General features: G+C 50.0%; 1 protein-coding gene across 2 annotated transcripts in view; it reads right to left on the bottom strand.

Moving 5' to 3' along the window:
- Positions 1–8,843: 8,843 nt before the first annotated feature.
- Positions 8,844–15,066, bottom strand: part of LOC116951304 (S-adenosylhomocysteine hydrolase-like protein 1) — a 28,251-nt gene continuing 22,028 nt past the window's right edge. For both annotated transcript variants that reach the window (XM_032969836.2, XM_032969837.2), the window contains exons 15-17: positions 14,810–14,888; positions 13,838–13,958; positions 8,844–12,045 (exon numbers count right to left, since the gene is read on the bottom strand). In XM_032969836.2, the coding sequence (XP_032825727.1) occupies positions 12,039–12,045; positions 13,838–13,958; positions 14,810–14,888 (207 nt within the window). In that variant the 3' untranslated portion in view covers positions 8,844–12,038. The remainder of the gene's footprint in view (positions 12,046–13,837; positions 13,959–14,809; positions 14,889–15,066) is intronic.

The following is a 15,066-nucleotide window of genomic DNA, read 5'->3' as shown; positions in this document are numbered from 1 at the left end:
CTGTTTCTTTACAAGAACGATGGGCACACCCCATGGACTGTTAGAGGGAGCGATAATGTCTGCGGCCAGCATTTCATCCGCCGCGCGGCGCACATGGTCCTTCTCCGTGGGACTCAGGCGGTACGGGTTTTGACGAATAGGGCCCGAGTCTCCCGTGTCAATGTGATGGCGCAATAAAGGCGTGGAGCCAATATCGAATTTGGATTTACTAAATACATCGCCAAATTCCGATAAGAGCGCACGCAGTTCGAGGCTCTGTGCATCAGACAGGTCCTTGCTCTCGGAACAGAGCGTGTTTAACCATGCCTCGTCAACGTCCCCACCCTGCCCAGCAGCCGCAGCAACACCTATATTCCCGCCATTTTTATGAACGCCACCTGCGGCCGACGCGTGAGCTAAGACAGTGCCCTGCTGAATCACCGACGCGTCCGGACTGACATTCAGGACCTGAATAAAAGGTTGTCCATCGCTTGCAACCAAAGTCTGTGCATAAACCAAACTTTGTGCGTGAACCGCCCTGGTGGAGGGAACCATCAACAACCCGTGGGGAGCCATTTTGCGATCTAGGTGCTTTTTAAACCGCAAGGGGATCAGCATTTGGGCCCCGGGGGGAATTTTAACCATTTGGTTTGCCTTGGTAGGGACCGAAACGTTCGCTGTGCGAAACACAGTTGGTGATGACAAGAAAGCCATGCGGTGGCCCGACGGGAACTCAATGCAGCCCTGATCCACCAGGATTTTGAGCGGCATTCTACCTAGGAAATCGGTCCCTAACAGACAGCATAGAGGCCGACCAAAATTCGGTTTCGGTTTCAGCGCCGAAAGTTGGCAAATGGCCTCTTTCGGCATACTTTCGGTTTCAGCCGAAAGTCAATTTTTAACTTTTGGTTTACTTTCGGTTTCGGCCGAAAGTATTTTTTTTACTTTCGGTCTGGTTTCGGTTTCGGCCGAAACTGTTATTGGCTTGTGGTCGTCAACCAAAGATCTATTTTTAGAATATAACGCTAGTGCTACATCTATCACTCTGCCGATCGGCCGGTCAGTCGGCGCTAGGCAATCCTATGTGATAGGCTGCATACACACACACACGTACACACAAACACGTACACACACACGTACACACAAACACACACGTCAGCAGCAGCAGCTTGGGAGCGAGGTTACAGCCACAACCATGGTCTGCTAATGTACATACGACCGGCCAACAGACGGCAGCCTGCATTTTCATCCGTGGGTGGAGTCTCTTTGGCGGGATGACAACAAAGTGCCTCTTTTGTCTGTTCCCAGCCTCCTGCCCGCCTTGGCTTATGTGTTGCGTTCGCTTCAGTCTATACGCATGTTGATACCGAGATTCGAAGTCTGACAATATTGATATTCAGTTATTTAATAGTTCCGTAGCGAATTAGTGATAACGAAATTACGAATCTGAGTGAAGTAGAAAATTAAAGTTAATAAACGGAGCAGTTAATTACCCTGAAGAATGTCGAAACATGCGGTGTGGGATTACTTCACTAAAGTCGATTCTGATGCAAGCAAGGCACAGCAACCTGCTGGGCGAGAATGCGGAAAAACTGTTGTTTCTTAACTACAACATTCGTTTGTTTGGATATAATTACTAAGTAACACCTAAAGAATTGATATTTAGCGACTCTTACTGCAGGCTCTGAATGATTAGTTCTAGATTTATTTTTAATTAAAGTAGCATTGCATCATGACATTTTATAAATGTGTGCGGTAACTTCGGTTATATACCTTTCCGTTTCGGTCTCGGTCGAAAGTGAAATTAAACTTTCGGTTTCGGCTTCGGTTTTGGCCGAAAGTATTTTTTTTTTTTACTTTCGGTCTGGTTTTGGTTTCGGCCAAAACCAGAAATTCAGTTTCAGTCGGCCTCTAAGACAGGGTACAGCTAAATATTTGGAAATGAGTACCGGACCCGACAAGTGAAATCACGCCAATGCCAATTGTGGCCAAAATCTGACCGACAATTCCTAGGGACCGGCCGTTCGCGGCGAAACAGGGAATCGCGATGGGTAAAACGGCGTGCAACTTTGGCAGCAAGCTTTCGAAAACCATGTCCTAGATGATGGTCGCCGACACACCGGTGTCAATAAGGACGCGTACGTCGACGCCTTCGACCGTCCCTATGACCGCGGACGAACCCGCCGCCGCCACCACAATATGGCGGCCCAGGGTCATCAACTGTGCGGGGCGTTTAGGCCACCCCTTGCCCACCAACCCTTGTTCAGGACACGATCTACCCGGACGTAATCCCGCGACCCGCGACTCCGGATCCAAAAGCCGAGGTACATAACGCGACGCCCCCCGCCGCAAGTCTGCAACCCGCGACCCTGAACCCGATGAGTGAGGTGAGTGAGGGGGCTGTGAGTGTAGTGTACCGCAACTCGCCTTAGGGCCTGGTGAAGCGACGATCGGCGGCCGGTGTCGATGATGAGGATCCTCCTTGTCGCGCGCGGCACCCCACGGAGACATGCACGGGCAGACCGCACTTGAAACAGACAACGGGCCCGTCCCTCTGACGAGGGGAAAACCTCGCCGGACCATCTCGCCCGCCCCAACGGTCCTCCCCGGGATTCCTCCACGGGGCTGCAGGACTCGAAACCCCCGCCAGTAGATGCGGTCCGCTGGTGGTTGCTCCCTCCTGTGCCGGGGGTGCCGTACCCGCAACCAACCCGCCTCATCGCCGGATATGGAGGTGAGCTTCCAGACAGAGGGCAACCTTCAGCGAGGTGATGTTGTCGTCTTCCGTGGCCGGTATAATGACCTGGAGGTCCTCAGCCCACGACAGCAGCTTTTCCAGGACCAGGGAGTCTCTCCCCACCTGATCCATGGCAGACGCCAGAAGAGCGGCGTGATAAGCGAGGGGCGTTTCTCCTTCCCCCCTTTTTCACGTGGAGAACTTGTAGCACTTGGCAGAGGCTGGAGAAAAAATCGCCCACATTTACGCCAGGGTTTGCGGTAGCGTCGTCTTCCGTTCGTCGGGAATGGCGTCGAGGTCCACCAACGCATCGTCGTCGAGCGCCGGAGGTAGCGCTCGAAGCGCCTCCTCTTCCGTCTATTCCGCGAGGCTGCAGGCGGCGACGAAGCAGTGTTGGAATGCCACCCAGTCGCCGCCCGCTGCCGTGAATTCCCGGACAAAAGGAAAGCGCTTCTTTAGTCTGCGGGCAGGAGGCAGCGGCGTTGGCGGGAGTACGGTGGGCTCTGGCGCACCGCGCGCTCGAGCGGTTTCCCGCGCTCCTGCCAAAGTCCGTGGGCACGGCGCTGGCGTCCCGTAGTCGTCCCCCGCTTGCAGGGCAATGGTGAAAGCAGCACGGACGTCGGGAGCGTTGGCGGTCTCCCACACATCCCGCGCCACAACCGCTTCCCATGCGCGGGAAACGGCCACGGAGCCCCACGGCCGCAGCGTCGGGAGAATTGGCGGGCTCCCGCATGTCCTGCACGGAGGGTCGTGGACGCGGCGTCGGTGTCTTGTCGTCGTCATCCTCCAGCAGGGCGGCTGCGAGAGCAGCGACGGTGGAGACGAGGTCATTGAGATGCTTCTTCCTGTCACGGCGTTCCTTCCTTTCTTGGCAGCGGCTGCTGCCAAGAAAGGAAGGATATTGCGTGTCAGGAATCTTGTCCTTCACAGATGGGATCAGATCACGAATTTTATGCACTGTGTTAAATTGGGTCTGGATCTTGTGTTTGTTCAAGATTTTAATAATATTTTTGGTTATCCATGCTATGCAAGGCGAGGTGATGGTTTTGATTGGATGTTCAGATGGCTCCTTCCTCACGGTTGGGGTGATGGCTTTGCGGATTGTGTAGTCAGAATATCCATTCGCCTTGAAAGCCTGGTGTACGTCTTTGAGTTCACTGGTCAGGTGTTCATGGTCGGAGATACATTGAGTTCTATGGTGTAGCGTTTTGATGAGGGAGGCATGCCATACATAGCAGGGGTCACCAAAAAGATCTCCAAAATCGTGAGCAAACACAAGATCCAGGTTCGATTTAACACAGTACATAAAATTTGTGATCTGATCCCATCTGTGAAGGATGTAATCCCTGACATGCAGTACCCCGGCGTCTACAAACTAAGTTGTGTCTGCGGCAGTAGTTACATTGGAGAAACCAAGCAACATGTCTTGGACCGTGTTCGTGAACATAAGGCAGATCTGAAATACGGTAGGACCAATACCTCGGCCGTGGCTGATCATTGTTTTAATGCGGTGGGCTCACACGAAATTGATTTCTCCAAGATGAAGGTACTTTGCAAACCCACTGGCTATCAACAAAGAATCATTCATGAAGCCATCCATATACACAGACACAATTACAATCAAGAAGATGGGTATAAACTGAGCAATCATTGGAAGGACGTTATCAACCAGTTTAAGTCATAACTGGCTGTGATGTTCCCATCCTACCACCTTCCGATGTTAGTTGTTTTTTCCGGCTCTCTGATTTTACATTAACAGGTTAAATTTCTCACCCTAACACAGCCACCTCGCTCACTGAGCTCGAGATTTTTTGCTTTGCGATCTTCCATTAACATGCTAATCTCTCATGCTAACATAGCCACCTCAGCGTGCCCGCCATGGAGGCCGCTCAACGATCTTACATTATCATGCTAATTTTTACTGGGCAGCCCTTTGATTGGTGGGCAAACCCCCCACCATCGCGGTTGCTGCCCACCACTTAGATTAACATTGGCTGCTGACATTTGGGCTACGCCCATTTCCAAGCTTCATAAACAGTTTACCTTTAGAAGCTAACCCCCTCTTCCTGACGATGAACGCTTGTGTTGCGATCGAAACGTCATAGTTTTTTGTTATTTTTTGTTATTTTCTTTTAACCCATCTACGTGACTTTACCGAAAGACCCAAAGAATATGAATTCCTGCAGCTGCAAAAGCTTTAAGTCAAGATATTGACGCGATTGTTATCAATCAGAGTAACAGTCCAATTTTCGACAGCCTAAAATCGGTTCTAGCCAAAGGGTTAGATTTCGCAGTCACCCCTAAACACATCCCAGTTGATGATATTATTGCCCAGGTCGATGTAGCCCTTAAGGGTTTGGGACATATTACTGCAGACATGGCAAGATCAGAAACTACTGCAATCCTCAAAAACGTGAAGACACATATTAGCAACATCAGTAAGGATGAGCGTTTTGAGCTTTCTCAATTAAAAAAGAGAGAGTACATCGTCACCTTACAGCCGACAAGGGCAATGCCACAGTCATCATGGACAAAACCACATACAATAACAAAATTCAGGACCAACTTAATAATGTTAGCTATACCAAAATTAAAAGAGATCCCACCAACCGCCTTGTTACAAAAAGCAACAATATCATCACTGATTCGATATCTTTAATGGAACCAACCAAGCGGTTTTCTTTAAAACCCTCTGCTGCTAGACCACCCAGATTGTATGGCTTACCAAAAATCCATAGAGACGGTACACCACTTCGTCCTATCGTCTCTACCATTGACTCACCCACCTACAAACTGGCCCGATTTCTGTCTGAGACCATACAACCATTCACTGGTAAGACCACCTCAGCTGTACTTAACTCAGCTCACTTGGTATCGTTAATTAAGGACATATCACTATCTCCAGGTGATTTGCTCGTTATTTTCGATGTGGTCTCTTTGTTTACCAAAGTTCCTGTGCCTGACACCATTGCAATCATTGAAGATTTGGCCCAACAAGGACTGAATGCTGATGTACCGGCCCTGGTGAGACACTGCCTCACCAACATTTACTTCACCTGGAATGGAACATTCTACAAAGTTGAAGGGACCCCAATGGGTTCTCCCTTTTCTCCAGTTGTAGCCAATGTTTTCATGAAAAATTTTGAGACATGCCATCTACGTCCGGCCTTGTGGAAGAGGTACGGAGATGACACATTCGGCATCTGACAACATGGCCTACCAGCTCTGAACCAATTCCTCAACCACATCAATTCCATACACCCAGCCATCAAATTCACCATGGAGGTGGAAAAGATGGCAAGTTACCATTCTTGGATGTTTTAATCGAAAAGAGACCAGTAGGCTCAATGGGACACTGTCTACAGGAAAGCCACCCATATGGATGTCTACCTAAAACCTGACTCCAACCACCATCCATCCCAGAATAATTCCCTCATCAAAACTCTACACCATAGAGCTCGATGTATTTCCGACCATCGTCACCTAGCCAGTGAACTGGAACACATACATCAAGCTCTCAAGATGAATGGATATTCAGACTACACAATCCGTAAAGCTATCACCCCAACCGTTGGGAAAGAACCATCTGAGGACCAAATCAAACCCATCACCTTGCCATACATAGCAGGGGTCACCAAAAGATCTCCAAAATCATTAGCAAACACAACATCCAGGTTCTATTTAACACAGTACATAAAATTTGTGATCTGATCCCATCTGTGAAGAATGTGATCCCTGACATGCAATACCCCAGCATCTACAAACTAAGCTGTGTCTGCGGCAGTAGTTACATTGGGGAAACTAAGCGACATGTCTCGGACCGTGTTTGTGAGCATAAGGCAGATTTGAAACATGGTAGGACCATCCCGTTGGCCGTGGCTGATCATTGTTTTAATGCGGTGGGCTCACACGAAATTGATTTCTCCAAGACGAAGGTACTCTGCAAACCCACTGGCTATCAACAAAGATTCGTTCATGAAGCCATCCATATTTATAGACACAGACACAATTTCAACCGAGAAGATGGGGGCAAACTGAGCAATCATGGGAAGGACGTTATTAACCAGTTTCAATCGTAACTGGCTGTGATATTTCCGCGCCGTCGTCTGGGACGCCGCCCTCCGATCATACATTAACATGCTAATCTCTCACATTAACATAGCCACCTCCATGCCCTTGTCATGGAGGTCGCTCTGTGATCTTACATTAACATGCTAATCTCTCACATTAACATAGCCACCTCCACGCCCTCGTCATGGAGGTCGCTCTGTGATCTTACATTAACATGCTAATCTCTCACATTAACATAGCCACCTCCACGCCCTCGTCATGGAGGTCGCCCTCCGATCTTACATTAACATAATCTTTCACATAGCCACCTCCGCGTGCTCGTCGTGGAGGTCGCTGTGATCTCACATTAACATGCTAATTTATCACATTAACATAACTAGCCCCGCCCACTTCTCTTATGACCCCTGGGCTACACCCATTATAAACCTTTAAAACAGTTTGCCTCAGCAGCTTTCCTCTCTTCTCCTCCTGATGACAATTGTGTTGTGATCGAAACGTCGGAGTATGTTTGTTATTTTCTTTCAACCTATCTACGTGACTTTACCGAAAGACCCAAAGAATATGAATTCCAGCAGTTACGAAAGCTTTAAGTCAAGATATGAGCCAAGGATGTCTGTGTGCAACGCTCGTGACGTCGCTCCACGTCGACCAGCCCCCCTCATTAATAATCATTAATAATCATGAACAGGTTACGTCCTACAAATGGACACCCCACCCCCCCCCCCCCCCCCCCCCATTAATAATCATGAGCAGGTGACGGCCTCCAAATGGACACCCCCCCACCCCATTCATAATAATTAGCGGGTGACATCACTCCACATGGGGGGGGGGGGGGGGCGAGGCGCCTCCTCCCCCCTCCTCGGCGTCAACTTACAACCCTCACTACAAAGGCAGAACCCTCATGTCACATGATCTCCGTAACGCTGTTGAGACATCAAAGTAAAAAGGACGTCATGATGAACAAGGGATTATATTCTTAAAATGAAATAAGCCTGAGTCACCGCGCCCTTACAAATTGCACACGAATTGACGCAATGAATACCACGTCGCGGTCTGCTTTTTGCTTGCAAGTTTAAGATTTACTGCAATACACCCGTCCTTGGACGGGCAAAAGGCAAGTTTCTGATCAAATGAATAAGCAGACAACATGCTCATGTGGTGTGTAAAACGTGTTGTGTATATCAGGGATCAATAAGTGGGAGCCGTGCGTTATCTGCCGTGACTTTCTCTACAATACTATTATTTTTGTAATAAAAAAAAACATTTGGGTTGAGCTTGTACCCATTTATCGAGGGGCCATTGCCTATAAACATGTTAGTTCACCAGTAGGGTCACGGCAAGCATATCAGCTGGCAAGACACTGAATATCGAACCTCGTCCAGAGTTTTGCTTGTGCTGAACCAATGCAACTTTAGTTATATGCTTTCCAGAATGTCGTATGGTTGACGAGTGGAGGGACAGATGTGCGAGATTTGTCTGCAGCTTATTTCAATAAAATGTTCGTGGTAAATGATGCCCTGGACACCCATCCCGGAGAAATATTTTACTTTGAAAATACGCAATCCTGGACAACAGCCCGTTCAATCCACGGGTGCATACCTGTCAACCCCTGATCAGTGCCTACCTTATTCCAGACCAATTCAGACCTTATTGGTCACCCCGTGCCCTTATAAATCTCAACGTTCATCCGACAAAGTCCCATCACAAGGGATAAACAAAAATACACGCAAATTTAGCGATAACAAGGTAATACCGATCGCATTTACACACATCTGCTGCTGTCAAATTTAGCCCGGTTGTACACCGTATGAACCTGAAAATTCCTGTAGAAGATTACAGGTAAACCTTATAGGTATGCGGGTGAGAGTTTACGATCTCACTAGGACACCCATACTTACTTTGACTTGCAATGTGTTTTCATTTACGTTTGGAGTCGTACGCCAATCGTAGCCTGCCAGACATACAAATCGCCACGAGGGTTTCGCGCACTGGCCGACGGAGTCGTTTTCAGAAACTGCCGGAAACAGGATTCGAGGAAATGACGGGAGTCTGTCACTTGGCGCGTTAAATAGCGTTTTTATTCAATCTCATCGGACATACAGCACAAAGAATTTACCTTGAGAGAAAAAAGAAATCACATTTATCAAAGCTCCGTAATGAAAAAGCATGAATCTTATTACTTCATCATCTTTATTACTGTATCATATTGTTACCATTAAAACTACATTTTACTACTGCGACCATGCACGTGCTCCCGCGTGTCTCATTGACCAACCCAGACCAGGTCAGGACCACATCGGCCCAGTCCGACCAAGGCTACACAAATGACCCTCGCAACATCCTCAAGGACGTGGTGTGAACCTGCTGCAATAACCGTGGAGAAACACACTGCTGCCACCAAATCATGATTGGTTTGGGAACCCAAGGTGCGTGGGTAATGGGTCGATACTATTGATGTTACTCAGGCGAGGAGTATGGCTCTCGGGTGCCTTTTTGGGGTTGTACCGTGTTGTGTGGAACACTTGAATTATTTCTGAAGAAGCTTCCAGCACATGGAGGAAAACATCGGACATTGTGCCGAACAACAAATGGTACAACCAGAAAACATATCAGAGAAATATCTTTAATTTACTCAGGAAAGCCTCGCCGAGTCTCGTTTTTCATGAAGGTCCTGCATTTTGTGACGTTTGGCAAATTCATTTTAAAGAAGTTTTTCTTGTGGAAGGAAGCTTGAGAACACGGAAAAAACCCACCCCACGCACACGAGGCGGTAACACTCAAAAGGTCCGCACAGACGGATTCAAAAACCCACTTGCTGTCCTGCCACCTCTAGTATGATCACCTCCTTACGGCCCAGCAAATTTGGGAGTTTCACAATCTCTTTGCGATCCACCACCCCTCCCCGCTAAAGATCCGGATCACAGGCGTACACGTGCAATTGGGATATTAACGGGCACGCCGTGATGAGGTGGTTGGGTGCTTCAAATGTCAAGAGCACTGCGCCGGCCCTGCTGGGATACTTGGTTCCAATCCGTGTTTCAGCCACTGCCTGTGATCAAACCGGGTTCTCAAGTGTGAGCGAATTGATGGTCCCAGGCCAGTCACCAATGACTGAACAAATAAACCGTCAAGATAAATTTGTTTCTGCAACAAAATTTGGTTAGAATACCAGCTCTATGAATTGTAAAATATCAGTTTGCCTGCCATGCGATAAACCTCACTCCCACATTCACAACGAGTGGAGGGCTCGCTGCCCTCCCACTGTATGGGTCAAGTGGTCACTTGATGTGATCTCAGAGGTAGCTCCACGGGATCCACTTTTACGGATTTTTCATCTCACATGAAGCGTAGCTACTCCTCTGCAAAACATCCGAATGGCTTATTTACAATCGTGTTACAAGTTGGAGAAATTTATTTTTTAAATGGCTGCGACAAAGCTTTGGACCAATTACATAACCATACTTATAAGGAACCGCAGCACCAAACATCACGAGTTGCCGGCACTCACTTTTAGGAGGAACTCGCTTCATGGTTTTGGCATAAATCCCTCCCTACCCTTGCCTTTTCAAATTCCTTACTTCATTTAAGATCTCCTTTTTCTTGCACGTGTGGTAAGCAAACCCCTGTGAGAGTCTTTGCTATATTTCCGTGTTACCTGCTGCCATTGTTACTTAAATGGTGCACGACCTGAATGTGGTTTTCCTCGAATGTGTTTCCTACTTAAGTGTCTGTAATGTATTGATTTATATACTATAACTTTACGTCAACAAGATCCTGAACGGGTGATTGTCGTTAAATAGCTTAAGGCTGAATATTTCTTACCCGCATCAGCAAATAAAATCAATCAACGGTCTGCAGCAGTGTCCTTGACAACAAGTAGCAGTGTTTGGCATCGCCCATTATGCTCTGCGTCCTCCTACGCGAGGTCACCGACAGGGTCACGAGGTTAGCGACACGGGTGTTACGATGGCACCGCCCATTGTCCATAAACATCCTAATTCAAGGTTTGCGTTAGGCGAGCACCGATGGCGTCACGAGGTCATGGGCGCCATACTGATAGGATCACGAGGTCACGGGCGACACGGTGAGAGCACCGGCGCAGGTTCAAGCGTCTCATCGCGAGCTCCCCGCCACGCCGACTTACGGCCGCACGGCGTCTCCGCCCCACCCACCCGCCCCAGCTCTGATATGTCGTTATCGCCATCATCGTAGTCGTTGTTAATGCTGGGGCCATTGCTGCTGCAGATATGATTTGCGGAGATGGGGTTGGGGATCCGGGGGGCATGCGTGCATGCGTGTGCGAGTGCGCGTGTTATATATTCATTCTGTGTACACCCGTGTGTGCACTTAATAGCTTTTTTTTTTCCCTCACCCACATGAGACAAAAAAACGAAGACAAAAAATGAAGACGTTGAGATTTGTGTCTAACATCGAAATTATTTTCTACCTCATTTACTACACCCACCGCGACTGAAATGCTACGAGGAGTACAGTGATCAACACCGGCAGAAACTGGGCTGGGCAACCGCCACCCCCCCCCCCCCCCCAGCAGTGCTAAACACGTCAGCGGTTTTTATTTTAGTCTTAGGTCCGGTCAACGGCAATCTGTGGAGTTTTAGTCGAGCCACAGTCTGCGGATTTCACCGAGTCGTCCTCTGCGTGTGATCAAACAAAGCAGTCAAAAATTTAGTCCACTGGTTCATGGGCCTCTTGAGCGAGTCTATGGACTATTTGGACTCTTACTCACGCAGAGACCCAGAGACCCACATGGAGTTTCATAAAGTCTTAAGAGTCTGTGAGTTTCATTCAGTCGTCCTATTGGTTGAGTGGCTAGAGCAGTCACACATTTGGTCACACGCTCCGAGTTGTTCAATGTCCGAGTGAGGGGCGCGCGATTCCCACCCCCTCACTACTGTCAGCTCAGGCAATCAGTGAACTCGGTAAATCTTTGATTACAGCCAATTAGCATATCTTGGTCTTCCTCAGTGGACTGCCGTCTCTAATAGCGCCACTAAATTATCTCGGTCTGCGTCTTCGCTCAGGCTCGCTAATTCCGTCGCGTCGCGCGTTCCGGTCTCTGGCGGGCAACATTCACAGGCACCGTCGACTAAAATGAAAGACGCCGATTTCGTTTCCGAGATTACCACTGCCCGGCTGCCGGGCTACGTACGGTGGGCACGGGGAGGGGATGAGAGCTTGGTCAGGTGGTGCTCATCCTCCCAGCGCCCCGCCAGCTGGCCCCGGCCAGGGGCTAGTACCTAAACACACGCACGCGCACGCACGCACACACATACACACGCATGGACGCGCACACACGCACGCACACCGGCAACCTGCTGTTAGCAATCAACATCCATTAGCAGCAGCAGCAGCAATGATCTACTGGATGAAGGCCTCCCATATCTGTCATCCCCACCTCGCGGTCACGCAAGGCCACGGGGCCAGCCAACCAAAGGGGGCAAAAGCTGCAAGGAGCATTTTAATAATTCAAGAGTTTGCACAGTTTTCTAGACGGCAACCATTTGTGCATTTGGTATTCGTGCCATTCATACAGCACAAGGCTGTCACGGAAAGGCAGGGCACAGTGTGCTAGTAGTGGGCGATGATGCCGTGTGGTCTTAACTAATTAAGTAATTAGGTTGAGTAATATTTAGCCAATTTAGCAAATTTGATCCGTGACGCTGGAATGCAACGCTCCTCTCATTTTGAACGTCACCGGATCTCCAACGTCCACGGCAAGCAAACCGAACGGCGGTGCACATTAATTTCCGGCTAACATGCGAGCACGCCGCAGTATTGACCAGGCCAGCCTTTCGGATTGGAACCGTGAAACTCTGCAACAAGGGGCACTGCTGCTGGGCCGCGTCACCGCCCCAAAAAGGAATCGGCGCGACGGAGTGCGCCCATGGACAGTATCGCGCGCGCACACACGCGAGCGCACACACGCGAGCAACAGCAGCAGCGACGACGACGAGGTGTGACCAATGGCGGGGTCATTGGCAGGCAGCTCGTCGCTACTCGGCGGCGGTGGTGGTGGTGGCAGGAAGCCTGGCACTCTGATTAAACCGCCTTACACCGCCGCGACAAATCACTTACACTCGGCACACGGGCCTCCCGGCTTAGCCCCGTGCTCCCGGATCAGACTCAACTGACTGGAATGCGGCTGTGGGCGACTTGGCACGCCGACTTGGCACTGGGTTGGTTATGCGCGTCACACAGACGACATGTGACTGCGTGGTTGTCCAACTCTTAACGCTTCCTGTAACTGATGAGGGACCCAAAGTGAAACCCGGGTGTGTGTGTGTGTTTGGATATGGAGAGTTTTGCCGAAGTGCTTAGTGCACTGCTCTACGAACTTGGTAACCCGAATTCGACTAACATCTGTGACGAATACATTCACCGGTCTGGGCCCTCTCTAGGTCGACTCAGCTTAAAATGACTACCTGGTGCAGTGTATAAACATCAGGACTGGGGTGGCTAAAATGACCGGGCGTGATGCTCACCACACCACTCCCTCGAGCGCCATGTTGGCCTTCACTGGTGCTCGCTAACAGCACTTGACCAAGAGCCTGTTTGAGGCTACACGGGGGATCCATGTGTAATTAGAATGCGTTTATATAGCAGCTGCACGATCTGAAAAACACAGTTGTGTAAAGATGTTTTCAGCCGATTAACATGTGTTTTACACGTGACAAGAAACCTAGAGAAACCCCACACGTGCGAGGGAGCAGCATTAGATACCGTACAGCTGGAACAGATGGAGATTGGTCCCCACTTTGCTGTACAGCATTCTCCTGGCAAGCCAGGGCATAGCTCCTCGTTAACGCTCACGGGAACGGAGTTTGGCAACATCAATGAGATCCACAAACCCTCGCTGTATGTTGAACTTCTTTCGCACTGTACGTAGCCAACGGTGCTAACTGGAGGTGCCATTAGCACATGTGGAGGCTGCTGTCTCCGAAGCGCTGGATTGCAGGCGGCAACGTGCAGCAGCGTAGCCATCACCACTGCCGCCTCCTGGCTGACTGTGTGGGTGTGAGTGGCACTCGCCTGTAGTAGTTGGGCTTGAAGGGCCCGTTCTTGTTGATGCCCAGGTACTTGGCCTGCTCGTCCGTCAGTTCTGTCAGGTGCGCGTCGAACGTCGGCAGGTGCAGACTCGCCACGTACTCATCTGTGCACAAAGACAAAGATCCCCCATGTAGCCTCAACGGAACCATTGGGGCAACCGCTGTTTGTGAGTAGCGCCTATGAAGGCCGGCACGGCACACGAGGGTGTCGGTGGCCAGCACCATGCCCAGCTGCCTTTGTCTCCCCAGTAGCGATGCTTACGCATCGTACCAGGTACTCATTTGAAGCTGAGCCGACCTAGGCGAGGCCCAGGACTGTTTCTGATAATTGTCTGGTGTCGGCCATGAGCGGGAATCGAACTTGGGTCGCCGAACACCAGATTCATAGTGCAGCACACTAACTGTTGTGCCACCACTCGTCTGTGTACACACATACTCGCATGTGTACGCACATACGCTCATGTGTACACACATACGCGTATGTGTACACGCATACGCGCATGTGTACACACATACGCGTATGTGTACACGCATACGCGCATGTGTACACACATACGCGTATGTGTACACACATACGCGCATGTGCACACACATACGCGCATGTGCGCACACATACGCGCATGTGTACACACATACGCGCATGCAATAATTTGAAATGCATGGAGATGCACGCATCCATTTACACACACGGCTGTACAGTGACACGCATGCGACATGTGTACAGCTGAGCAAGTAGGACCGTGTGTAAATAAGTGGGTCATCAGGCGAATGGATGAGCAGGCGAGGGTGAGCAGTTTCGCATGTGGGCGAGCGAGAAACTGGGCGGGTAAGCAGGTGAGCGGGGAATCAGTTCGGCAAGTGACCAAGTGACCGGCGAGCGAGACGGTGAGCAGTTGAGTGGACGGCTGAGCAAGTAAGCGAGTGAAAGCAAGCGGACGTCGCTGGCGCACGTTACCCATTTTCTTGGGCAGCAGGTAGACGTCCTGCTTGTAGCGGCCCTCCGGGGCGTTGTACAGCTCAATCAGTGCCAGTGCCTGCCGGGGCGGTGACAGCAGTGAAGGGGCGGGAGAAACGGGGGGGGGGGTTGGTGTGGAGAAAGGGAAGGATTTAGCACGGGGTGGAGAGGTCACCGTTCAACAGCCGACTCGTGTCTATCGCCAGAGTTAATGTACAAGGCCGCGGCATTGACCTATGATCTGATGGTCAGGAGGA

The sequence above is a fragment of the Petromyzon marinus genome, chromosome 42 (genome assembly GCF_048934315.1).
Source record: "Petromyzon marinus isolate PM22_M1 ecotype Great Lakes invasive population chromosome 42, UKy_Petmar_22M1.pri1.0, whole genome shotgun sequence".
Lineage (NCBI taxonomy): Eukaryota > Metazoa > Chordata > Hyperoartia > Petromyzontiformes > Petromyzontidae > Petromyzon > Petromyzon marinus.
The sequence above is the reverse complement of the archived record's forward strand: the minus strand, read 5'-3'. Positions and strand labels throughout refer to the sequence as shown.